Source organism: Primulina eburnea, chromosome 15 (genome assembly GCF_022965805.1).
Source record: "Primulina eburnea isolate SZY01 chromosome 15, ASM2296580v1, whole genome shotgun sequence".
NCBI lineage: Eukaryota > Viridiplantae > Streptophyta > Magnoliopsida > Lamiales > Gesneriaceae > Primulina > Primulina eburnea.
This window is the reverse complement of record NC_133115.1, coordinates 1496931-1524915: the sequence shown is the minus strand read 5'-3', so window position 1 is coordinate 1524915 and position 27985 is coordinate 1496931. Positions and strand designations below refer to the sequence as shown.

The following is a 27985-nucleotide window of genomic DNA, read 5'->3' as shown; positions in this document are numbered from 1 at the left end:
TGAAGTTGATTTTTCATCTCAATTGTCACACACATCCAAACACAACAAAGTCTCACCAGTCAGCATGCTCTCCTGTTTCTATCCTCACAAATGGAAAACGGGTAAACAATTTTTAGATACCACAATTTTTTTTGTTGTTGTAATATTAGATTATCACATCATCAGCGACAACCCTTTAATCGTCGGTAGTAATGGCGGATCTTTTCCGCAGTTTCTTAGATTTTCGACCTCTCCACACCAGCTACAAATTGCATGTATTGTTATCTTCAAAGCATTTATCTTCTACACATGTTTACTCGCCCAGTTCAAGAATCCATAGAATAAACAGGACATTTCATCTCAAGCTGATATCTCGTCCCTCTGCCCCAACACCTTCTTCTATTGATGTAGTTTCAACTCATGGTATGCTCAATGCCTCTCATAATAGTTCACATACTTATTTCCTTTCATCGATTTCATTCTCTTGGTTTTATTTTTCTCAAGATATGTTTGAAATTGTAGCTTCTTGTACATGCTAGTGATGCTAGTGATTGAACCCTTTCCGATTTACTTTTTGAGATTGGAGTTAGATGTTAGAAGTGAACCAGAGTTTAACTGAGGGGTTAAGGCTATTTGCATCTGAAGAAATATTTTCCAGTAAAGTTTGAATCTTTTCATTTGGAGAAGGCGAACAGACTTGTCCAACTGTATACACCCTTGGTTAGAATTGTATACTCTGGTGGTTGCTTGTACAATTTATTTCTGAACAATTCCGTTGCGCTGTCAGTTACTTGACAAAACAAAAAGGTTTGAAAATGAAAAGCTCCTTTTTGGTGGGGGATGGTTGTATTTGGAACTGGAATTATTTGTAACCTTCTTAGGCCTTCTTTGAATAAAGAACAAGTTTGAAAATGTAAAACTCCCATTTTTGTGGTGGTAGTTTGTGAATATTTGGAAATTGGTATTGTTTGTAATCTCATGGATTTTTCGGATGATTTTGTTGGCAGAGCATTCTGACGGTAGTCTAGTATTTCAGTTTGGGGAACCTGGTGAGGCTGCCTCAAGTGTTCATATGGAGGAGCCAAATGTTGAAAAGGAGATTGAAAAGGGAGGTATAAATGATGACCTTGTGGTGAATGTCTTGAATGGTGATAAGGGTGGATGTGTAAAGGACTCTAGCTTGGCAGAGGCGACTGATGAATCAAATTCCGTAGTTGTTGATAGCAAAAATATTAGTATTGGTGAGAAAGAGAATGACTTGGATGAGAAGTTGATGAAAGGCGCAACTGAATTTGAGTTTCCCACTACAGCTTCAAATGTAGACCTGAAGGATTCTTCTACTCAAAGTATTGATATGGAGGACACTGGAGACACACAGGAATATTTGAATGACGAGCAAGAGAATTCAAGTATGAAGAGCGCGTCTCCAGATTTTGATGTAATTTCGACTCATGGTATGCTCAATGCCCTTCATTAACCTTCTTACTGATTTCCTTTTGTTCTCGGTACCCATTTTCTTGTTCTTATTTTTGCCAAGAAACATTTAAACTTGGAGAATCTTGTGCATCTAGAGATGGATCGTTGTCGGCTGTTACACTTGGCCTCTTGGGGTTGGAGTTAGTGATAGAGTCTGAATTTAATTTTGGGGTTATAAACAATAAAAATTACTAGTAATTTTTGAAATTTTTTTCATCTGGAGGAGGAGGAGAATGGTCCTGGTCACCTGGATACACTCCCAGTTTTAGTTGTATCCTCTTGTAGTTGACACAATTTATTTTTGGATATCTCCATAAGAATGTATTATACTCAAAGAAGGATGAATTGACTGGTAGTTTATACAATTAATTTTGTGGATGACTCATAATAAAGTTGGTTAATTGACCTAGGAAATGGTTGAATATTTATACCTCATGTTTTTCAAGTCGTCGTTGTGTGTGAATTTGGAAATTGGAGTTATTTGTAATCTTTAAGCTTTTCTTGGATGATTGTGTTGGCAGAGCATTCTGATGGTAGTCTTATATTTCGATTTGGGGACCTTAGCGAGTCTGCCTCAAATGCGCAACTGGAGGAATCAAAGGTTGAAAAGGACATTGAAGAGGAAGGTACAGAGGAAGACAACATGGTGACAGACTTGAATGGTGATTATGATGGAGGTGTGAGAGACTCTAGCTTGGCTGAGGTGACTAATGAATCAACTTCTATGGATTTTGATGGCAAAAATTTAAGTATTTCTGAGAAAAAGAATGACTTGGGTGAGAAGTCCATAGACGCAACTGAATTTGAATTGCCCACTATAGTTTCAAAGGTAGAACTGAAAAATTCTTCTACTCCAGGTAATGATGTCGAGAATGATGGAAAAGATGAGGAATGCTTCAATGTAAAGAAAGATAGCTCAAGTCTGATGAGTGTGCCTATGCTTGCAAATAGTTCAAAAATAGAGAATAGTATTGCCGCAGTGGAAACTCCAGAAAATAACATTGTTGATGTAACCATGTTGCAGACGATTTCTCTAAGTCCCGATACATTAACGGAATCTGAAAAGGATGCTTTTCAGGATAGTATAGACACTGTTGTTTCAACAGAGTTGTTCGCAGATTCTAAAATTGGAGATGACATTAATAACATTCTGACTGTGGCTCCTGGGATGGAAGCAGTTTTACGGTTGTCTGTAGATGCGGAGGCTCAGACTTCTTTAGAAAGAAATGAGTTACATAACGAAATTGCAGAAGATGAAAGTGAAAGTGGCATAATCCAATTAATGCCCATGTCTCCTAAGTTGGAAACTGGACAGACAAATGATGAGGAATCAGTCAGTGGCGATGGGGAAGAATACAGGGATACTGACAAAGCTGAGAGCCTAAAATTGGTTAGTTATATCATTTAAGACTGATCACAAGGCACCAACACCAATTTACTGGTGTCTCATATGGTTCAAGCATGGATATAAACATGTGACTCTAATATTAAAATAAAACATAAATTTCACCATACAAACCAGGAACCAGAAATTCTAACTTTCATAAGTAATTTAAATCTCATTCTGCTGTGTGCTAAAGTTTATAAGTTTTCAAATGAGGAAATTTTATCAGTTATCAAATGAGGAATTTCATGAGTTGCAAGTGAGGATTAGCAACATTCACCGTGACGCAATAGAATGTCACTCGTCAGACCTATTTCGTATTTGAAAACCTCAAACCTACACCTTCTTTGGCGCTACACTTGGCAAAAGCAAAGACCAATTCAGATATGTTGCTTAAACTGCCACATTTTATGCTTTTAGATGGGTTTAAGTGTGAGAAGATGAATCGAGGTATCTAAAATTTTGTTCATGTTGTCTGTATAATAATGTGATGATTGGAATACCTTTGTGTCAGAGATTTATTGATCAAATCTGTCACTAATTGCCGTAGTCAGAATATCAGAATACATTAGTAACGATAATGTTCCTTTGACCCTCTGTTTTCACCATGAAGTTTTCCCAGGAGCTTCAGTTTTGAGAGAACCGAATGACATAGGCTCACTTCATATGGTTAAGCTATGTTTTTAATTCATATATCATTTACAGCTGGCCGACATACCACAAAAGTCAATTCTGGTATCAGAAAGCACTGAAGACGATGATAATGTGAATGGTAACATAGTGGAATCATCAGGAAATCAAGTGATGGAGATGGAACCCACAGAAGTTTCTATCAAAAGGTTTCTCACTCACTCTAACTATTTGCTGCGTTAATCTGCACTCTATGCAATCAATCTCTTGAATCTAGTGCCTTGATGACATACAATCAATCTGCATTAAAATCAGTCATTACATTAGTATAATGTGGATTATGGAATTATATATAGTCATTCGCTGTTTCCTAATCACTGAAGTTCCTGCAAATTTGACTGAAATATACTACATTTGCTGTTTTATGCTTCTGATACCTTAATTCCCATATCATGATTCAATAAGAAGTACAAGGATATTGAATTCTTTAAATTTTATGTATGTTAATATCACAAGAGGGTTATATTTTGTTTTGATAATTGTGATTCTTAGTCAAATGTGAATCAGAGCCTGATACGATACATCTGTTCTTAACAGCCAGGAAATCCAAATGACAGACTTTGTTCTATCATCTGGTGCTGCTTTATTGCCACATCCTTCAAAGGTATCTCATGATTGTTCTTCTTAAAGTGATCTTTAGGTGTTCCATTACAAGTGGAGCCACATTCATGTAGTGGGCTTTTTAACTGTTCACAGTAAATATTTTAATAAAATAAAGTAAAAAAAATGAGTTTCTTAATCTAATGTATCAAGAGGCGTGGCTTACATAATTTTTTTAAAATGCAAGTCACGCCCAATGAGATGGCGTGTCTTTCATAATTTTTTTTTAAAGCAAGTCACGCCAATTCATTGGGCATGTCGTGACTTGCTTAATTTTTTTTTAAAAAAAGCAAATTACGCCAATTGACTTGCTTAATTTTTTTTTAAAATAAAAGCTGGAATCTTTTGATGGAGGAACCATCCCATGTGAAAGACTGACGACCCACTACAGTCATATTAATTATTGACATATGCATGCATCTTTCTTTTCTTTTACAAAGAAGAGGTTAAAAAATAACAAGAATAATATATTGTTATTATTATCTATCACAATAATTTCTGAAAAAACAACAATATCAATTATCAAAACAATTATCATATAAAGCATTACTATAAGTAAAAAATAATAAATACACTAAAAATAATATTTTCACAATCTACGAGTTTTGAAAATACCAAGTTATTTTAATAATAAAAGTTTATATACATACCTAGATTTAAATTTTTATATTGAAATTTTACCGACATGAAAAAATCAAAACACAAATATTGACAATCTAAATAAAAAAGTTAACTTGAGTTAGCTTAACATATTAAATAAAATATAATCAAGTAATTTTTCTATCTATTAATAATTTGAAGATCTCCTTAAACAATAATAATAAAAAACACATAATAATTTAAAGAAAGATGCATGATCATCAGTCTTTCACATGAGATGGTTCCTCCATCAAAGCGTCCAGCTTTTATTTTTAAAAAAAAATTAAGCAAGTCACGCCTATTCAATTGGCGTGACTTGCTTTTTTTTAAAAAAAAAAAATTATGCAAATCACGTCATCTCATTGGGCATGACTTGCATTTAAAAAAAAATTATGTAAGTCACGCCTCTCAGATTAAGAACTCACTTTTTTTACTTTATTTTATTAAATTATTAAAATATTTAGTGTAAACAGGTAAAAAGCCCAAGTATTAACCTTAAACAGTCTGTCAATAACTTGTTCCATTCTTTTTGAAAATGTGCTAAATTTTGTTATAGATTTAGCATCACCATATCTAGGTGAGTAATTTGCCAAAATAATAAATTCCAGGTGTTGACAGGTGGAGAGGATGCATATTTTGTCACTGGTCAAACATGGCTAGGTGTAGCTGATGGAGTTGGTCAGTGGTCATTTGAAGGTTTGTTCCGTTACATCATTTCCTGCTATTCCTATGACCACTCTTACATGTAAAATAGAAAAATAAAAGATAGCATTGAAAATTGCTATCTATGTTTATCAATCTCATGGCCAGTACTATCTAAAAATCTTAAATGACCATTTTTTACATCTCTATTTAGGGACAAATCCTGGAGTTTATGCTCAAGAACTCATGAAAAATTGTGAAAAGCTTGCGTTGGATTGCAACAGTGATTCAATATGCAACCCTACCGAACTTCTTAAACTCAGTGTTGGTGAAACTCAATCTCCTGGATCCTCAACTGTTTTGCTTGCTCAATTAGTTGGTCAGGTATAGGCAATTCAGAGCTTGTGATATCTGGTAGCTTTTAACCATCAATACTGGTTTTGGTGAATGGATTGAAGTATGATAGGGAATTTTAAACATGTCGAGGTGAATGATTCCCTCAGACTCAAGTTTCCTTTGTCAATTTGATTCTTCTTTTATATGAAAGTTTGTAAGTTGTTGAATGAGCATCAAATGTCAACAGGTTCTTCAAGTGGCTAATATTGGAGACTCTGGATTTATTATCCTTCGGCATGGATCCGTTTACAAAAGATCTTCACCTATGCTTCATGTATTTCATTTCCCGCTACAGATTGAAAGAGGTGATGATCCCTCTAATCTTGCGGAGGTATGGCTTTACAAAATAATTCCAAAAAAATGCTGACTTTCTCATGGTGTTGATGTAGTTGAAAGCTAATTTTAAAATAAGCATCACTTTTCGGAGCTGCTCGTAGCTTCCTGCCTTGATTCATGGGGCAGGAATCTTTGATTATTTAAAAACAATATGGATATGTGATGAATGCAGCCCTGTCATTTCTCTCAGAAACAAGAACAATTAGCGCTAAATAGACAACCTTAAAATCACTCGTAATGAACTCAATTGAGTGGAGTAGGACAGCTAAATTCAGAAATAACTCATATAATTTTCATAAATCATTCATTAGCCTTTGGTTACAATCTTTGTATCGATTCAGTTCTACAGGATTGATTTAGAGGAGGAGGATGTGATTATCTTGGCATCTGATGGACTTCTTGACAATTTGTATGATCAAGAGATCACATCAGAAGTTTCAAAGTACCTTGCTGCAGATTGCAAACCGAAGGTTCTATTAATTTTTGTTGATTTTCTGGAGCTTCTTTACTGACTGTTGACACAGAATAGACCCAGAATATTGAATTATGGTATTTTGTAGATAGAGGAGCACCCAAACTTGTCATTGCAAAAATTCTCAAATATACTTGAAATATTTTTCCCATTATGCAAAAATTCTCCTTCGTGCACAAAACACATGGGAAAAAGCTTTAGTAACGTTTGGATATGTCTCTGGTTTTACAGACGTTTTTGGAAATATATTTTCAGAGATTGAATTAGGGAATGAATACGTTTATGTTTGGGTTATATTTTCTGAAGAACATGTTTTCTACTCTAGATTTCATATCGTGTCAAAATAAATTAAATGAAAACATTTCCTGAAAACAGAAACACACGTCCCATTAGCCCTTAGTGTATGTGAGTTTATTTGTTATGTTGAGATTTTCCAATCTTGATGTCGCCTTCATCCGGACCAGTTCTTGTTTTTAGGAAATTGCGGAAGCATTGGCAGCCAAGGCACAAGAGGTGGGTAAGTCTGTAACGGCCAGAAGTCCGTTTGCGGATAATGCACAGGCAGCTGGATATGCAGGGTACACTGGTGGCAAGCTTGATGATGTAACTGTGATCGTATCCGTGGTTCAAAGGCAATCCAGTTCAAAAACTTTCTGATTTCAGTTCTCCTTGTCCTCCTCCATTCTCTGCCCCTTGTGAATGTGGTGAGCATTTTCAATGTTCCCAGTTCTGTCAACCACTTGGTGATTCTTATTTGAATTATACATTTTGATGTGTATATTATCGGCTGCTGCATAATCCAACAACTGGTTTATTTTTGTAAGTTATGTTTAGAAAATGTAATTTTCTTTTGTTTTGCATGTATATAAATATATATGGTGAATTGATGATATGATAATCAAATCGATTCAAGTAACTAAAAGTTTTTAGCCCAATTTATTTGGACAATGCTAAAATTAAGCTCAAACTTTCTCACTGCATCACCATGTTTGTGCCAAAATGAAGGTTAGCAAGTACCAACCATCCTAAATGTCACTCTTTTCAACTCTCATTTGTGTACCTTTAAGGACATGACTGATATGCAGGAATGGGGTGAAAATAATAGAATAGGCCATTTCATTTTTGTGTTTGATACAGACATGGGAACGGTCATGGAAATGCTGATTCCCAATTCCATGTGACTGCTGCCATTCCATTCCTACTACGTGGGAATCACTATTCCATTCCTTTCCACTACTTTCCAATTATTTTTATATGACAAAATTATCCCTCATTAACCTCACAGTAAAACACAATCCCTTTCCTTTCCCTCCTAACTCTTGGCTAGGGATGTCAAAATCAGACACGACACACCAACTCGACACGGTTCAACCCGAAAAAAATCAAGTTTGTGTTTGGGGTTTTCGGGTTCGGACCCGAAAAAAAATGATCGGGTTGGGTTGGGTTGATTTGGGTTCGGATCAACCCGGGTTGACTCGAGTTGACCTGAAAATTTAATTTTTTTTTAAAATATAATTAATAAATATTGCCTACATTTTTATATATTGTAAGTCTGACAAAATATTTATTGTATATTTATATAATAAATTTTCATAATTTAATATTTATTTGAATTTTTTTTTATTTTTTTAAACAATTGTTTATTTGATTTAGTAAATTTATTTTATTTTTCTACAATTAGATTTTCAAATTTAAATCATATATATGAGGGAGATTTTGTTATTACGTGTTTAAATTAAAATATTAATTTTTTTGAATTTTATTTTTTAAAAAAATTCAAAATCGGGTTGATCAGATTGATTTGGGTTGAGGTTCGGGTTAGCTCAGGTTCAGGGGTTGAGCAATTTTTGAATAGTATTATTACTCAACCCGACCCAACCCACCCGAATTAACACCTTACTCTTTGCCTTCAGCATGAAATTTTCTTCTTCTTCCATGTTCATACTTCACATCTGATTCTTCTACTCCCTCGATTTTCTTTCACACGTCGTCTCCTTCACAGTCCCCATAGGTAACTCCTAAATAAACTTTTTACAAGAAGCCTCTGAAAAGTTTCTTTTTTTTAGTTCCTGCACTTTTAAATGGTGTTATAATCATTCAAAAACAAAGAAACAAATGTGTTGTTTTTTTAATTCCTTTACCCAGAAATGAGATGGAGAAATGTCGTAAAAAAAACGAGTTTGTGTGGAAAAATCTTTGAACGAAAAATATTAGGTAAAAACTGGTGTAAGACGATCTCACGGGTCGTATTTATGAGACGGATCTCTTATTTGGGTCATCCGTGAAAAAGTATTACTTTTTATGCCAAAAGTACTACTTTTTATTGTGAATATGGGTAGGGTTGACCCGTCTCACAGATTAATATTTGTAAGACGGTCTCACATGATACTCACTCTCAAAATATTATACAACATTGTGGTGTGGCATTACCATAGTTTTCTAGCATATTGTGTAGATAGCAAATCTACTTTCCTTGTTTCTAATCCAAATGAAAATATACTATTTTATTCTTTATAAATAAATTATATTATCGAGTAGCAAAAACTATATTGTATAAATGGACTGAATTAAAAATGAAAATACTTTAATTAGAAGAAAACCAGAATGGCTTTATTTAATTTAAATATTTAAAAGTCATTAGTGCACGTTTAATCTGGCGAAAATTACTCCAACTTGCACAAATAATTAGGTTGTCATTAATTTAATTTGCGTATGTTATAAAATATTTAATTTGAAACGTCATTCAGAAAATTTATTATTATAATTCAAACATTATTTATTTGATTTATATTTATTTTTTATTAATTAAAGTTATATCCACTAAAGTAACTGATTTGTGATTTAATAAAGTTTTTTAATCATTTCAAAAATATTATTTACTCTCTCTATCATCGTTTTAGTTTAAAATATTGATAATTTTAATTTTTTTTTAAAAAAATTACTTCTTTTTCATTTTTGCCATCATATGCTTCGCATGTGTCACGATCCGTAGTTTATATTAAATCAAAATCTTTTTATTATGATATAAATGTTTAAATAGATTTGTTATCTTATATATATTTATGTATTTGTATTTAATTTTTTAACATACCAAAAAACATCGAATAATTGTTTAAAGTGATTTGTTCAGGATTTTTTTATAACATGTTACTGTAATATTTCATTGGATTAGTAAAATATATATGCGATCTCAGTTGATTATATATATTATTTACAAATCGTGAATTTAATCTATAATATTAAAGATAATTAATTTATCGATTATTTAATATCATAAAAACTGTTATGTCTCACAAGTTAATTTTGTGATACGAGTTTCTCGTCCGACCCAACCTATGAAAATATTATTTTCTGTGTAAAATTATCATTTTTATTACATGTATGGATCAAATCGACATATATCATACATTTAGATATTTCATCTAACATATTTGTTTTTGGTAATTTTCAATATTACTCTCAATTATATACCGGTGTAATAACAGTGCGGCTTTGTGGGGGTTTTTTTTTTTAAAAATAAATCTCACCGTATCTCCATATGTGGTTGGTTAGCATCTAAAAAAAATTAAGGTTTTACACGTAGAATTACTATCATGGTTTTCGGACAGTTGCGGTCGATTTGTGATTTTTTTTTTTTTTTTGAATGATCAAGTAGAATGCAAAATATTAGAATATATATATTCAAATTGATTCAAAACAATAATAATATAGTATCTTTCAAAAATAAAATATAGCACAAATCATGCAAAAATAAAATTAGATAAAACATTAATAATCAAGATTCAAAACTAAGTTAATGATTGAAAACATCAAGACACTCACAAAAAATGACATTTGCACTATGCTCTAATTTTTTTTACTTCCAAACTCCTAATAAAATATTTGTAGTAAAATAAATAAATACTCTAACAAATACAAGACTGATTTGAAGAATATTTAAGAAAAATTTGAGATTTTTGGAACAAGAATTGAGACAGAATGAATGACGAATTCTTTAATTGAGCATGCTGTTTACAAATTATTATAGTCCTAGGCCATGTACTATGACCTGATGTTTAAGGGAGATGGTTCTATGCGGTTCTTGACAAAATAAATCACGCACCATGTATACGGTGAGATTTATGATTATTATTTTTAATCGCAGTTTTCTGAAGAAAAAAATGAAGAAAAACAGTGTTGTGCAATACAATTTTGAAGGATAATAATTTTTTTTTTGTATAATTATACATGTTTCATATGTTTTTTCAGTTGTCACAAATATTTATTTCAGTTTTCTTATATAATATATTTTTTTTATCTTTTTTCTTATTATATATTTATTAATTAAGTCATAAAATAACACAATATATTAAGTACTAAAGAAAATAAGAAATTAAATTAAATTTTTTTTTGTTCCAATAATTTTGTTAATTTACTGAAAAAAACAAACAAACTGATAAACAAACATGTATATGTAGTATGTTCGTGTTTCGTTTATATAAAGCATGGGCATATATCTTGGTGTGAACTCCCTCATTCAAAATGTATAATTTAGGGTAAAAAAAAACTACTTTTTATATTTGGATATTCATTTTCCAATACATATATCATCGGCTTCCCTAAAGCTTGTCATATATTTATATTTTGTTATTTTTTTCTTTTTCCTACATATTTTTTAATTATATTTATAATAGTTTTATTTTTAAAACGACTATATTCCTCTCACACTTATTTTTCTCCAATCCTTATATATTTTTATTATAAAACCATATTACAATATCTTTTTTTTAAAAAAAAGTAAACATTCATAACATCAAGTCGGTAAATCACGAGTTACAATACAAGAAAGCCAAGATGAAATATTTTCATCTTGCCAAAGTAAATTAGAAGAGCTATTGAATGCTCTTGAGCAAGAAAGTGTGTCATGGTATTGGCCGAACGATGTATATGCTTGATCGACACAAAATGATTCACTGGAAACATAGAATTAACTTCAAGAGCCAATGCACCATAAAGACCACTGTCTAAATCTAGGTTGAGAACTACACGAACCGCCTCCTTGGAGTCAGAATAAATAAACAGAAGAAACACCCACATGTAGACAAAGATCTATACCACAACGAATAGCCAGGATTTCAGCTGCAAGGACACTACCAGGATCACAGATGATAAGAGCATGTGCACCTCTAGTTACTCCCCGTGAATCTCTAATTATCGCTCCCACACTAAATTTATTACGCTTGGTATTGAACCCCGCATCAACATCTAGCTGAAATAAGTTAGGGCTAGGCGGTTTCCTATAAATGATCTGCTGAGATTTGTGAAGTACATAATGAGACAGCACACTTTAGTCTAGAATAACGAACCGAATCTAGAAATGCATAAACCCAATCCACTCTAAATTGCATGCTCTTACCCTCGGCTTCATGCTTACGCAAACAAGTTCCCCCACCCCCCCCCCCCCCCCCCAAATTGCCCAACAAAAGATCCCAAACAATTCGAATTCATCTTGGTTAAATCTCTTTGACACATATAAAGCACAATCAAGAAATGAATCATCACGATGTTTTTTCAGACAATACGAAAAAGGAGTATTTTTCCAAACACCTTAATAGCCAAACAGAAAAGAAGACAATGACTAGTAGATGCATAATGAAAATTGCAAAGCGAGCAAGTCCCAAGAGTTGGAATATGATGAGAAAGCGAATTAACCTCAGTCGGAATAATGTCTATTGAAGCTTTCCACATAAAAATACGAACTTTCGGTGGTAATCTGAGTTTCCAAATCTTTCGCCACCAAGTGCCAAGAGGCTGCCGAGAGATAAAAGGCGGGGTGTCCGTGCTTTCACTCTCCAAGTGGTAACCATCTTTAACCGAATATTTACCATTTTTGCTCCCAGACCAAAATCGTATATCATCACAGACCTGTCGGTGCAGCGGAATATTGAGGATTGTATCAATCTCATGTACAGGGAAGCAATGCCTAAACAAAGACTCGTTCCATGTCCCCGCTCCTGAAATAAAGTGTGACACTCGGATGTGATTTTCTGTAGAAGGATGTATACTGCTATGAAAAGATGGAACCGTCGGGATCCAAGGGTCTACAAAAGCCCGAATACTCTGTCCATTCCCTACTCGCCAACACAACCTTCTTTGAATACTTTCGCTACTCCACAACATAGATCTCCAAACATATGATGGATTTGAGTCCACTCCTGCTTGCATAATATCTGAACTTTTAAAAAACCTGCCTTTGAGAAATTGGGCCAACAAAGAGTTGGGTGAATGAATGATTCTCCATATTGTTTTGCTAACAGAGATTTTTTGAAAGCTACCAAGCTTTGAAAGCCCATACCTCCTACACTCTTGGGTTTACATAATTTTTTCCAATTCATCTAATGCATACCCTTGTTACCACTAGCATCTTTCCACCAAAATCTTGCACAAAGTTGTTCCACAGCCTTGCAAATTGAAACCGGTATTTTGAAGCATGACATTGCATAGGATGGAAAAGCTTGCAAATTGATTTTATAAGCACCTCCCTTCCCCCGTAGAGAAAAATCGATTGTTCCAGGATTAATTTTTTGCTCAACCCGTTCTCGCAAATAACCAAATTGTAAATGTTTACTGCGCACTGAGAATGTCGGTAGTCCCAAATAAATTTCATGTCGTGCACCATCGGTACATCCATAAGATCCATAATATCAGTTATTGTGTGTGGACAGGTGCTTGGAATAAAGTAATAGCAGATTTGTCGAAATTTACCACTTGACCGGAAGCTTTCTCATAAAGATCAAGACAGTTTCAAACTTGTATACTGTCCTCACGAGCCGCCTTGAAGAATATCAGACTATCATCTGCAAAAAATAAATGAGAGATTACAGGACAAGTATTTGCAATTTTAACTCCCCGGATCAAATTTCGTTCCACAGCCTTAGCGAAAAGGTGTGACAATCCTTGAGCACATAACACAAATAAATATGGAGAGAGTGAATCCCTTTGTCTCAACCCTCTGGATGGTTTGAGCGTACCAAATATAGAATGATTGATATGAAAAGAGTAATTCACAGAAGTCACACATAGGGGTGGGGTCGGTTGCTTCGGCCCGATTTTTCTATATAACGGTTTGGTTTTTTGGTTTTCGGTTTTGAATATATCTGGTCCAAAACCAAACCATTATTACGGTTCGGTCTGATTTTTTTGTAGTACAGTTTGGTTTATATGGCAGTTACATACGGTTTTATAATATTTTGTTAAGAAATAAAATTATACATCACTTCATGCTTGATGGATGAAACACATATAAAAGAAACAATGAGAGTAGATGAGTAGGATATATATGATTACAATACACTTATGACTTAACAATCTAAGCTTCAATAAAAATTTGAAATACAATTTCAAACAATAGATCTCTCAATAAAAGAATATACCAATTTTGGAGTTCTCAAATGACTAAAGCCCATTTATTAGCTCATTATACAAAAGCTCTATAGATAAATATAATATTGTCGGTTCGGTTATTTCGGTTTTCTAGGGATCAAAACTGTAAACCGAACTAAAAAACCGAATTTCTTTAATTTTGAAACTATAACCGGTCGAAAAACCGAGAAAATCGAACCATTTAAACAAAATTTTTCGGTCTGGTCGGTTATTTTGATTTTAACCAAACTATGCCCACCCCTAGTCACACATCTCATGATTAGCTTGACCCATTGTTCTGCAAACCCCATTTAATCATCATATTCTGCAAGAAAAGCCATTCAACCCTATCATAAGCTTTACTCATATTCAGTTTGAGAGATGCAAAGATTGTCTTACCCTTTCGGTTGGAGCGAATCCAATGTATGCATTCAAAGCCCACAATAACATTATCAAGAATAAGTCTACCGGGAATGAACACACTTTGGAAATAATCAATAACCTTATCCAAGATAGGCCTAAATCTATTTGTGATTGCTCGAGACATGATTTTATAACATGTATTGCACATGCTGATAGGTCGAAAAACCTTTAATGACATCGGATCTTGAATTTTTGGGATAAGCGTAATAAGTGCGGCATTCCAGTCAAAAATATCTTTCTGCTCATTGAGAATAAACAAAGTAGCCTGCGTGACATCATTACCGATCAGTGGCCAATATCATCAACACCTATCTATATCATTGAGCATACACAAATATAAGTTTTTTTACCGGTAATGTCATGTTTTATTCGTAATTTTGAGTTTCAACGTAACTTTCGTTTGACGATGAGTTAAAAACAATTGTAAGTCTCTTTTCATTTGAAGCTTCGTCGGATGATGAAAAAATTGAAAACTCACTCATTCGCAAACCTCAACGATGTTGGAAACTATTGTAACAGTCTTTATAATTTTTTACTATAACCTTGATACAAGTTTTCAATTTGAGTGAAGCAACCACAAAACTTATTAACGGAATGTTGGATAGAGCTCCAACGATTCGTTGGTCAGTGAATGGTTCGTTTTTGAAAGTTAGGCATTTTGCATTAATGGTGGAATTGATCTCTCTTACTCCTAAATATAGCACGTAGCCATAAAGAGCAATAAATCCAATAATTTATTACCCCTACACACCACTGCCATTTTCGGTTCCTCTGACTCCCAAATTTCAAAGCACCATTTTTGACACACAGACATCACACCCACCGCTTTCCTCTCCACCTGTCCCGCCTGTCATTCCCATCACACCCCCGCAACATCTTGGATTTTCCATAACTGCCACCACCTTGCTGTATATACAACCCCCTCCCCTCGATTTCCTACCCATTTTCAAGAATCAAGAAAATGGCAGTTTGTTTGAGGGTGCCTTTCTTTTTCTGCATGCTTCTGGCTTTCTTCACCGCCGCTAGTTCGCAGTTGGCACCGGCCCCGGCGGTGGACTGTTCGACTTTGGTTCTGACCATGGTGGACTGTCTGTCTTTCGTGACGGAGGGCAGCAAGCTGACGAAGCCTGAGGGCCAATGCTGTTCCGGGCTGAAAAATGTGCTCAAGACTAAGGCGGAGTGTCTCTGTGAGACGTTTAGGAACAGTGCGCAGTTGGGGGTGAAGCTGAATGTCAGCAAGGCCGCGACTCTGCCCGCTGCGTGCAGTGTTTCTGCTCCTTCTATCAGCAACTGTGGCTGTAAGTTTCATCGTCGATTTTGACTGGATTTGGGGGTTTTTTTGGCTTGTTTTTGCGGTGGGGCTTTGCTACATAAATTGTTTTTTCTCGAAATTAATAAAGGTTTGATTTTGTTTGTTTTTCCCTTTCTCCAGTAAGCATTGGCTCTGGTGCAGCTCCAGGTAAAATCAGATCTGATCCTTTTGTCAAATATATATATATATATATATATATATATATATATATATATATATATATATATATATATATATATATATATACCATCTTCATGTTTTGTATGCTTGAGATTTCACTGTTTACTTTCAGATCTTTTTAAATTTTAATTTTTCCCGTCTAATTCTAATGAAATCTTTTTATAATATAAATGTGGTTCGGTAGTTTTTAATCGAAAGTTGCAGACTGAAGATTATTATATCATAAGAATCTCACTTCATTTAAAAATTAATATTTTCATATCTGCAATACGATTCTGATTATCTGTCTTGAAAAAATTATGTGGGCTCACCCCAAAGTCTGCCTCGGACCAAATCTGAACTTTAAATTGATGTTTGCCCTCCAATTGAACCTATCCGTTGATTTATTGCATTCAATTTTGGATATGATATATTGCATTGAATGACCGATTTTATCACCATTTTCAAATGTCTTAAATTATTACCCACACTAGAATACAACCATCATCATGATGGTCCAAACACGTGGGGCCTAACCCATGATCCCACATAAAGAAATTTTTTTGAGCAATGATGAGTAATGTTTATGTGGCTAGTCGTCTGGGGTTATTAATCTTCGGTATTCCAGTTTCTTTTGGATGATTTTTGTCATTTCATATAGTTTTTATATGCTTCTTAGAATTCTATGTCTCAGTATTCATTTGATTGTATGGATGTGGATTGTGGCATTTATTATCGCTGCTGCTTGCCATGTGTTCTTTTTGTTTTATTACCAGTGCTGCTTGCCATATGGGATTTGGATCTTCTGCTGTGGCTGAAAATACGAGATGATCAGTTGATCATCTGACGGACTTCAGTCAGATAAAATTGAAAAATTGTTAGAGGAAACGAGATGATCTCATGTAAAAAGTGCACAACGCGTTTTCAGCCACAACAGAGGATCCAAGTCCTGTCATGTGTTCTTTTTGTTTTTGTTTTTGTTCTTTTTTTGTGCTCTTTATGATGATTTTGGATTGAAATCATAAAAGTAGGGACAGTTGATGGCAACTCATTCATTACCAATGCTTGGTTCTGAGGACTTATTTAGGCTGGTGTGGATTTGGTTGGGAAGAACTTTGGTTGGTCATAAAATTTGATTGTGGGAATTGTCGACTGTTTTGGTGCAAAGACATGTCATTAGAAGTTTGTCCCGCGGCCAACAACTATGCTTGTCCATGTTATGTTTTGCAGATATTTTACCACGTCGGTCGGTCGTTAAGTTAAATACACTTCAAGATGGTAATGATCTTATATAGTTTTCTTTATCAGCAAGCTGGATGCGATCCATAATATGGATGTAGATAATGCGCGTGAACGATGACTGGTTTCTACTAATATTTGATTGTTTCTAATGTATACGATTTGAAGGTGTTATACCACCATCCTTACTTAGTTCTTTACCGGTCAAGATATTCCGTCTCATCCTTTTAACATGATATACTGCATTGTTCTGCTACAGCTCTTTCCCCTTTGGCCATATCTCCTAGTTCGGTTGCCGGGGCACCTGCCACGAGCATAGGAGTTAATGCAATTTCTCCTGCACCAGCTCCTCAAAACTCGGGCTCGTCTTCATATTTACCCTCTACTGAGATCTTTGTGTTTGGGGCCGTGGTTTTTACTGCCTCTTTCGCTGTATTTTGAGCATACCATGGTCCTGTTTTAGAGACGAGAGGCGTGTCGGAGTAGATCGTTTCCATAGTTACTATTAATCAGCTGGAGTTGCTCCATGTTCTATGACTGGACTTTGGAGACAATTTACACCAGCTTGAGCTACTACTTGTTTGCATGATTATATTATAGACTTGTGTGGATGTTTTAGTTTTCCTTCGGTTCTTTTGTCCGTAATGGCCTCATTTGGCCTCGTTTTATCTCTTATTTTAAACCATGTTTCCATCTCTTGTTTCATGAAAATGGCACCAGCCTTTTTTTGTTTCTGACAACAATTGCCTTTGGATGTTTTTTATATAATAAACTAGCAAGTGTAGCACATTTTGTTTGTAATCATAAAATCTTGTCTTTATTTGGCCAATTAATGAAATATGATAACAAAAATTAAAGATTCGTTTTTTCTACAAAACTATAAATTAGATATGTTTATTGAACTATAAATAAAGAGAAATTTGTCTATGTTTATAAAATGTTTGTAATTCATATCAATATAGCGTCAATTCATTAAAATGAATATTTTATTTTACAATTTTATTATTTTCATAGATATCATTAAAATTAATTATAATATATACTTGCATGTATGTAAAAAAATAGTTATTTATTTATATTATTTGAAATTGATTGTTTTAATTATCAATATTTTTCATGATATCGTTAATCATTAATAAAAAAAAATGGTTATTCAAATTGATTAGTATATTTTTCTTAGTCATATTTCACTCTTATATTTATTTTCAGTTCTATAAATAGTTATCTAATTATTTTTGTTAAATTTGTTGAAATGACATAATTTTATATAGACTTATTTACTTGAATTTTATCTATCTAAACGAATCAACAATTGTGAAATCAGTAGATTTTAAATTCATCAATTTAAATACAACATAAAGGTTCAAATCCAAAACAGAAGGAAAAAAAACGTTGGATCAAAACACTTGAAATACCACATCAGAAACACTCCAATGAAACTTTTATAGGAGTTTAATAATCATAAAAACCATAATATAATTCAATTTACTTCGAAGATATTACTCTCATGATGAATCCAATGGTTACTATTGTACTAAAAAAAATTATAACTTACCTATTTGAGAGAACGGGTTGAGCAAAAAATTAAATCCTGGAGCAATCGATTTTTTTCTACGGGAGGAAGAGAGGTGCTTATAAAATCAATTTTGCAAGCTATTCCTTCCTATGCGATGTCATGCTTCAAAATACCAGTTTCTATTTGTAAGGCAGTGGAACAAATTTGTGCACGATTTTGGTGGAAAGATGCTAGTGGTAATAAGGGCATGCATTGGATGAATTGGAAAAATTTATGTAAACCCAAGAGTGTGGGAGGTATGGGCTTTCGAAGTTTGGTAGCTTTCAACAAGTCCTTGTTAGCAAAACAAATTTGGAGAGTTATTCAGTCACCCAATTCTTTGGTGGCCCGAGTTCTCAAAGGTAGGTATTTTAAAAATTCAGATATTATGCAGGCAGGAATGGGCTCAAATCCATCATATGTTTGGCGATCGATGTTGTGGAGTAGAGATATTATTCAGAGGGGATTGTGTTGGCGAGTAGGGAATGGTCAGAGTATTCGGGCATTTGCAGACCCTTGGATCCCAACGATTACATCCTTTCATAGCAGTTTACATCATTCTAGAGACAATCAACTTCGAGTGTCGCACTTTATTTCTGGAACGGGGACATGGAACGAGTTTATGGTGAGGCAATGCTTTCCTATACATGAGATTGATGATATCCTCAATATTCCGCTTAACAGACAGGGCTGTGATGATATAAGATTTTGGTCTGGGAGCAAGAATGGAAAATATTCAGTTAAAGATGGGTATCATTTGGAGACTGGAAGCTGGGAAACTCCACCTTTTAATACTCGGCAGCCTCTTGGCAATTGGTGGAAGAAGATTTGGAAACTCAGATTACCACCGAAAGTTCGTATATTTATGTGGAAAGCTTCCAGAGACATTATTCCGACTGAGGTTAATTTACTCTCTCATCATATTCCAACTCATGCATCATGCTCGCTGTGCAATTTTCATTATGCAACTACTAGCCATTGTCTTCTTTTTTGTTTGGCTATTAAGGATGTTTGGAAAAATACTTCATTTTGGTACTGTCTGAAAAAACATCGTGATGCTTCCTTTCTTGATTGTGCTTTATATGTGTCAAAGAGATTTAACCAGGAGGAATTCGAATTGTTTGTGACACTTTGCTGGGCGATCTGGCGTGAAACTTGTATTCGTAAGCACGATGCCGAGGGTAAGAGCATGAAATTTAGAGTGGATTGGGTTTATGCATTTCTAGATTCGGTTCGCAACTCTAGATTAAAGTGTGATGTATCAGTGATTGTTCCACAAATCTCAGCAGACCATTTATGGAAGCCGCCTCTCCCTAACTTATTTCGACTAGATGTGGATGCGGGATTTGATACCAGGCGTAACAAATTCAGTGTTGGAGCGATAATTAGAGACTCACGAGGAGTGACAATAGGTGCCCATGCTCTTATCATATGTAATCCGGGTAGTGTCCTTGCAGCTGAAATTTTTGCTATTCGTTGTGGTATGGATCTTTGTCTCCAGGTGGGAGTTTTTTCTGTTTGTATCTATTCTGACTCAAAGGAGGCGATTCGAGTAGTTCTCAATCCTGACCTGGACTCTGGCCCTTTGGGTGTCTTGGCTATTGAAGCTAATTCTATGTTCCGAGATAATCATTTTGTGTCGATCAAACACATGCATCGTTCGGCCAATAATGTGGCACATTTTCTTGCTCATAGAGCTTTCAATAACTTTTCTGATGAAATTTGGCTAGATGGAAATATTCCATCTTGGCTTTCTTGTATTGTAAATCGGGATTTACCTACTTAATATAATGAATGTTTATTTTTCAAAAAAAAAATAATAATAATCACTCACATATTGGGTGAATAATGTTCATTGGATTTGTAGTGCATGCAAAACATTTATGATATCATTAACCCAAACACAAAGGACATAAGTTTAGGACATAAGAAAAACACCATATTCCAATAAAAGAGAACATCACAATTAATCTGACTTGATTCAACTTTATATTGTTATAATTCCGAGTCTAATCAAGAAATTTGATAATGTTTGATTTTTATGTTGGGATCATAAAACTTTATTTAGTCACTTTCCACAAAAATTAAGGAATTTTAGAAAGTCGTTCTTTTTCGGTCCTTATACTTTCTTCTCAATCTAATTTTTCTTGATTTAATATTCGTAGAAAATTAATTTGCTATTTTATATCATGATGGTTTTGAAATATTAAATCATAATATTATTTTAAAATCATCATTATTTATTTAATTATAAAATTGGCTTTCGTACCTGTAGGAAATGCTAATGTTTTTACCACTTCAAATAGTGAGTATTCATTAAAAAAACTCTATTTAATAAGTAAATTTTTTTAAAAAATTTAAAAATATAGTCTTGTATGAGTCATATATATATATATATATATATATATATATATATATATATATATATATATATATATATACTAGAAAAGTGCACGTGCGTTGCACGTGAAAACGATTTTATTTAAGATAAAATTAGTTGATATAATAAATAAAAATGAAAAGTATATTTATAAATTCATATTAATTACATATATGAAATTTACATGTTTTCACATGTTTATTTTAAATAATTTACTTTTCGTTATATAATTTTGTTTGTTATTTATGTGTACATGTAAAGTTTTAATAACAAATACAGATATCGTGACAAAACTTGATATATTACAAATATACATTAAAAATAATTCTTTAATTAACTTGAACAAAAACTTGAATAAATTAATTAACTAAATTGAAATTAAAATAAAATGATGAAACAAACACAATTTAAATTAAAATAATTAATAAACGACTGTTCGAATATCGGTTAATGCACATATCAATTCTTAAGCAATGCTTTTGAAAGAATTCATTATTTTATCAATATACTATGTCAAATTATACTCAACTAATTCAACAACATACAATAACCAAGTGTCTTTTTGTTATTTAATAACTGCAACAATGCCAAAAATATTCATGACGTTCAGTAGTTTTTCGTTGATGAAAATACTGTTAGATAACCAATTCAAGCTGATTTTGATGGAGAAAATGGAGAAGAAATGCAGCATCCTTTGGAGAATGCATAATCTGTAGAGTACAAGCAACAATCAATAATCAATCAACATATTTCAGTCAATGAAACAGAAAATGAACAAAGATCTCAACGATTTAGAAGAAAAGCAACATGGATGACAAATTATGAAGTAACTGGTAATAACCAAATTGAAGAATAATTTGTTCATTTTGCTCTATTTTCATATTGTGATCCAGTACCTTTCGAAGAAGGTGCATGACCACACAAAGAATGAAACAATTAAACTCATCTATTGCAGAAGTGAAAACCAAGTAGCTGACATGTTTACCAAGTCCTTGAAACTGCCTGCATTTCATAAACTAAGTGAGCTACTTGGTATTAGCATACTAAAAAACAAATTGGAGGGATGATGTTCTTATTAAGCCGATGTTGACCTTATCGGTTTAAGAGAGAGATTATTGAATTGTCAAAGGTTTGTCGAAGTACTTAGTTATATGTCTTGTCAAATAAAGTCTGTTAGTCATTGTTTATTGTTAACAAAGTATTACAGAAAATAATTATCTTAGCATATTTGTAATTTCATGGTTTAGAGGTCAAATACTGTTGCTATTTTTATGGTTCTTTCCATATTTGTATTTGCCTATAAAAGGCTCATTGCTGAATAAATAAAATATATAATAGAAAACAAAATTCTTCTCTTTGTTTGATTTATATTTTATTCTCTGAACCACTAACCAAAAATATATATGTTCATTTAACTTGAAGTTTAAAAAATACAGTTCGAACCATTTTTGCTTATAAAACGTATATGTTTATTTGGCTTGAAGTTTAAAAAATTAAGTTCGAACTATTTTTTTTTTATGAAACATAGAAAATATAATGTATGTTTAAAAAATATTAATAGTAGTCCACTTTTTCATGTGAAAGAATGCATAATAAAAAAATATGTAAGAAATATTAATAGTATTCAACTTTTTATTTGAAATAATGCATAGTTATGTATCAATTAAATAAATAAATAAACTAAATTATATTAAAAATATATCAATTATTAACTAATAATGGGGAAAATAATTATGCAAATTATGTATCAATATATAAATTAAATAAATTAACTTTATTTAACTTGAAGTTTAAAAATTAAGTCTGAACCTCTAACTAAAAATTTATATGTTCATTTAACTTAGATTTAAAAATATTAAGAACATACATTAATCATATATAAATAAATCAAATCAACAAATGTTAGAGCAATATTATATGAGTATGTTCATTTTAATAAATCGGTGAAATTACAATCATTATTATTATTATTACAAAAAATAAAGAACTAAAATTATCCACATCGTGATGACCTCACAATTATTTCAAATACAAGAAAGCACAAACATCTACAAATATTTATTTAAGCTAAATTTATATATTGAAACCATATGCAAATCAAATATTAGATCATCAAAAATGTATGGATGAGTGTTATAGATAAATATAATTGAGATAATGACATATTTATATATTCATTTAACTTTAAGCTAAAAAAGTTAATTAAGTATGAATCATTTTTTGTTAAAAAATAGAAAATATATTATAGTTTAAAAAATACTAACCACAAATTTATATGTTTATTTAGCTTGAAGTTTAATAAATACATTTTAAATTATTTTTGGTTATAAAACATATATGTTTATTTAATTTGAAGTTTGAAAAATTAAGTGTGAACCGCTAACAAAAAATTTATATATGTTCATGTAACTTGAAGTTTAAAAAATTAAGTTCTTATCATTTTTTGTTATAAAACGTAGAAAATATATTGTAGATTTAAAAAATATTAATAATAGTCCACTTTTTAATGTGAAATAATGCATAGTAAAATATATCAATTATTCAAATACAAAACATCTACAAATTTATTTAAACTAAATTTATAGATTGAAACCATATGTAAATAAAAAATTAGATAACCAAAAATATATGGATGCGTATTATAGATAAATATGAATGGTATAAAATGACATATTTATATATTTTAATTAACTTTAAGTTAAACATATTAATATGAGTCATTTTTTGTTAAAAAAATAGAAATATATTGTAGGTTTAAAAAATACTAACGACAAATTTATATGTTCATCTAACTTGAAGTTTAAAAAATAAAGTCTGAACTATTTTTGGTTATAAAACATATATGTTTAGTTAATTTGAAGTTTAAAAAATTAAGTCTGAACCGCTAACCAAAAATTTATATGTTCAAATAGCTTGAAGTTTAAAAAATTAAGTCTGAACCATTTTTGGGTATAAAACATAAAAAATATATCTCAAAATTGTATTTTTAAAAATATAGTTTGAACTATTTTTAGTTATAAAACATATAACTTGAGGTTTTAAAAAAATAGAAAATATATTAAAAAAATAAAAAATATATTGTCGGTTAAAAAAATGATAACCATATATTTATATGTTCATTTAAATTGAAGTTTAAAAAATAAAGTTTGAACTATTTTTAGCTATAAAACATATATGTTTTTTTAATTTGAATTTTAAAAAATTAAGTCCGAATCGCTAACCAAAAATTTATTTAACTTAAAGTTTAAAAAATTAAGTCTGAACCGCTAACCAAAAGTTTATATGTTCATGTAACTTGAAGTTTAAAAAATTAAGTTAATGTATTAATTAAACAAATTAGGTAATTAAGAAAATTGAAAAGTCACCTAAATAAATAAATAAATAAGACATTAATTAAGTAATAGTTGGGAAAGGGTAACCAAGTAAATTCACAATTCAAACTCATATATTTATAGTAGATAGTAGATAGTAGATAGATAGTAGATAGCAGATAGTAGATATATATAGAGTAGAGTATGAATAATAGAAATGGGGTGCAAATAATATTGTGTTGAAATAATATATTTGAATATTGAAAAAGTAATAGTTGAATATTTGAATGTTGAAAATAAGAGTTGTAAAGTTAGAAATTTGTGTGTGATGATGTAGGTAATGATGTATTTTATTTTTGGATTATGTGTAATGAAACTCTATAAATAGATCTCTCATTTGTGAATAAAATCACAATTGAGTAGAGAGAAAAATATTATAAAGTGTGTAGTTTGGTAAATTTTGAGAGTTTGAGATTTTTACTTTTTACCATAAATTTTTACTTTTTCACAACACGTTATCAGCACGAAGCTCTAAAAGTCCTACATACTTTTCCAAGCTCCAAACAGAAGAAAAAGGTAACAAAAGTAATTATATTTATTTTACTGTTATTTATTTATTGTGTATTTATTTAATATACAATATAATGTTATTATTAGAAATAATAAAAATAATTTTTCATAAACTTGTTATAAATCCTGGGAGGATGTTAAGACGACATCCCACACTCCCGGTAAGGGATACGACAAGTATAAAAGCCTATAAGGTTTTTAAACAAATAAATTATGACACTCATTATAATATTATGATATGATATACATAATTATTTAAACATGTCTAATATTATATACATCATATTATTACCATAAAATTATACAAATACATACATTTATTTTTTGTACACCAACGGTCATAAACGGTAACAAACGGCTAGTTTTTGCCCTATAAATATCATCTCACAAACACATTCAATCACTCCAACTTTCTCTTCTTCTCTAAAAATTATTCATCATCAAATTTTTCGAAGAAAAAAGAAGATGGCTTTCTCAAGGATATTTTTAATTATTTTGGTTATCATACTCACGAGTCTTGTATTTATCGGAGAATATCCTCCTCGTGCGTTTTCTTTATTTTTACAAATACTTGTACTTGTTGTTTATCCGTTACTTTGTATTGCAATATTTATTAACTAATAAAATGCATCGTAATTTTTTTTAGTACCACCATGTCAAATTTAACAAAGCTCGAATTTATTGCGCTCGACATCACGGGAAAGAATTATATGCCATGGACTTTAGATGTAGAAATGCATATTGAGTCATTGGGTCTAAGCGAGACCATTAAAGAAAATGGCATATGCACGTCACAAGAAAAGGCAAGAGCCGTGATATTTTTGCGTCGACATCTCGACGATGGATTGAAATGTGAATATCTGACTGAAAAAAATCCCATGGCTTTGTGGAAGGGATTAAAAAAAAGATTTGAACATATAAGGGAAGTTATACTTCCGACCGCCCGGGATGAATGGAATACACTGAGATTCCAAGATTTTAAAAAAGTCAGTGATTACAATTCGGCGATGTATAGAATAATCTCGCAATTAAAATTTCGTGGACATGAGGTCACAGAATCTGAGATGCTTGAAAAAACACTTTCCACATTTCATGCATCAAATATTACTCTACAGCAACAATATAGAGTACGTGGATTTGCGAGATATTCTGAGCTCATCGCATGTCTTCTTGTGGCGGAAAAGAACAATGAGCTATTAATGAGAAATCATCAGTCCCGACCCACTGGATCAACAGCATTTCCCGAAGTAAATGATGTAAGTAAAAATGAATTTAAACCTCGGAACCAAAATCAAATTCATAGACAAGATTTTGGTCGAGGTCGAGGTCGAGGTCGAGGTCGTGGACGTGGACGTGGACGTGGAATTGGCCGTGGTCTTGGTCGAGGCCGTGGTTTTGAAAATAATAGAGATAGTTATTTTTATAACTCATCTCAAAAGAGCGTCTCAAATCATCCACAGAAAAGGCATCATGAGAATACGAGTATTAATGAGAATCACTCAAAAAGATATGAAAGTTCTTGTTACAGATGTAGTACTCCAGGACATTGGTCCAAAGTTTGTCGAGCCCCTGAGCACCTTTGTAAACTTTATAAAGAATCATTAAAGGGGAAAGAAAAGGAGACCAACTTCACTGAACGCAGTGACCATTTGAGTGATTCAACTCATTTTGATGCTGGTGATTTTATGAATGATTTCTCTGGAAATGATCAATATGTTGGTGGGATAGAAATGAACAATTTTGATGCTACAGATTTTCTCAATGATTTCTCTGAAAATGAACAATTTAATGGTAGAATATAAATGTACAATAATTTATTTTTCATGTATTCATGTAATAATGTTTTATTGTACAATTATGATATGTGTTATATTTACATATGTATTTTCAGTAATTTTATTTCATTGCATATTTTTTTGAAGTTCAAATATGGAAAATGCTATGAGCAAAGCTGAAGTTTGCATACCCGATAGTGGTACAACGCACACTATCCTCCGAGATAAAAGATATTTCTTGGAACTAAAACCAACAAAAACAACGGTGAATACAATATCAGGTCCTGTAGACTTGATTAAAGGATGTGGTAAAGCACAATTTTTGTTACCTAATGGTACAAAATTTTTGATCAATGATGCTTTATATTCACCACAATCGAAAAGAAATTTGTTGAGTTTTAATGATATATATTCCCATGGGTATGATACTCAAACAATGAATGAAGGGAATGAGAAATATATGTGTCTTATCACATATAAATCAGGAAAGAAATATGTGATTGAAAAACTACTAATGCTCCCTACTGGATTGCATTATACACATATAAGTCCCATTGAATCAAACATGGTAGTTGATAATTCTTCGATATTAACCAATTGGCATGATCGATTGGGACATCCTGGTTCAACAATGATGCGAAGAATTATAGAAAATACACATGGTCATTCACTGAAAGACCAGAAGATTTTTCAGAATAATAAGTTTCAATGTAAAGCATGTTCTCTTGGAAAACTTATTATAAGACCATCACCAGTCAAAATCCAAACTGAATCACCAATGTTTCTTGAACGTATTCAGGGTGATATTTGTGGACCAATCCATCCACCATGTGGACCATTCAGATACTTTATGGTATTGATTGATGCCTCCAGTAGATGGTCACATGTATGCTTATTGTCAACTCGAAATGTTGCATTTGCAAGATTACTTGCTCAAATAATAAAATTGAGGAATCAGTTTCCCGATTATACAATCAAGAAAATTAGACTTGATAATGCTGGTGAATTTACTTCCCAGACTTTCAATGATTATTGTATGTCTATGGGAATCATTGTTGAGCATCATGTTGCTCATGTACATACACAGAATGGATTGGCTGAATCATTGATTAAACGTCTGCAAATGATTGCTAGACCAATGATTATGAAAACAAAGCTCCCTATTTCTATATGGGGACATGCAATTTTACATGCTGCTTCATTAATTCGCATCAGACCAAGTGCATATCATAAATACTCCCCATTG

The 27985-nt window shown here is 32.2% G+C and overlaps 2 protein-coding genes across 7 annotated transcripts; both read left to right on the top strand.

Annotated features, from left to right (window-relative positions):
- Nucleotides 1-2: 2 nt before the first annotated feature.
- Nucleotides 3-7504, top strand: LOC140813843 (probable protein phosphatase 2C 62). Of its 5 annotated transcripts, XM_073172602.1 has the most exons (11): nucleotides 115-402; nucleotides 987-1433; nucleotides 1977-2231; nucleotides 2313-2845; nucleotides 3545-3678; nucleotides 4067-4133; nucleotides 5377-5464; nucleotides 5625-5794; nucleotides 5994-6137; nucleotides 6484-6612; nucleotides 7092-7504. In XM_073172602.1, the coding sequence occupies exons 1-11, from the start codon at nucleotides 192-194 to the stop codon at nucleotides 7269-7271; spliced, it is 2358 nt and encodes a 785-aa protein (XP_073028703.1). In that variant the 5' UTR covers nucleotides 115-191; the 3' UTR covers nucleotides 7272-7504. The 5 variants fall into 5 exon arrangements, 4 of the variants coding, with proteins under 4 accessions (XP_073028704.1, XP_073028703.1, XP_073028702.1 ...); XM_073172603.1 differs by lacking the exon at nucleotides 115-402 and adding an exon at nucleotides 3-101 and having other exon boundaries at nucleotides 1977-2845; XM_073172601.1 differs by having other exon boundaries at nucleotides 1977-2845.
- A 7648-nt stretch (nucleotides 7505-15152) lies between these two features.
- On the top strand, nucleotides 15153-17776 carry LOC140815299 (non-specific lipid transfer protein GPI-anchored 31-like). Of its 2 annotated transcripts, XM_073174422.1 has the most exons (3): nucleotides 15178-15736; nucleotides 15871-15897; nucleotides 17408-17776. In XM_073174422.1, the coding sequence occupies exons 1-3, from the start codon at nucleotides 15400-15402 to the stop codon at nucleotides 17587-17589; spliced, it is 546 nt and encodes a 181-aa protein (XP_073030523.1). In that variant the 5' UTR covers nucleotides 15178-15399; the 3' UTR covers nucleotides 17590-17776. The 2 variants fall into 2 exon arrangements, with proteins under 2 accessions (XP_073030524.1, XP_073030523.1); XM_073174423.1 differs by lacking the exon at nucleotides 15871-15897 and having other exon boundaries at nucleotides 15153-15736.
- The last annotated feature ends 10209 nt before the right edge of the window (nucleotides 17777-27985 follow it).

Coding starts and splice junctions, on each gene's coding strand:
- LOC140813843 (XM_073172601.1), top strand. CDS start 192: ATGGCGGATCTTTTCCGCAGTTTCTTAGATTTTCGACCTCTCCACACC. Junction 3,679..4,066: donor ACAGAAGTTTCTATCAAAAG/GTTTCTCACTCA, acceptor TGTTCTTAACAG/CCAGGAAATCCAAATGACAG. Junction 4,134..5,376: donor TATTGCCACATCCTTCAAAG/GTATCTCATGAT, acceptor AATAAATTCCAG/GTGTTGACAGGTGGAGAGGA.
- LOC140815299 (XM_073174422.1), top strand. CDS start 15,400: ATGGCAGTTTGTTTGAGGGTGCCTTTCTTTTTCTGCATGCTTCTGGCT. Junction 15,737..15,870: donor TTCTATCAGCAACTGTGGCT/GTAAGTTTCATC, acceptor CCCTTTCTCCAG/TAAGCATTGGCTCTGGTGCA. Junction 15,898..17,407: donor TGGCTCTGGTGCAGCTCCAG/GTAAAATCAGAT, acceptor GTTCTGCTACAG/CTCTTTCCCCTTTGGCCATA.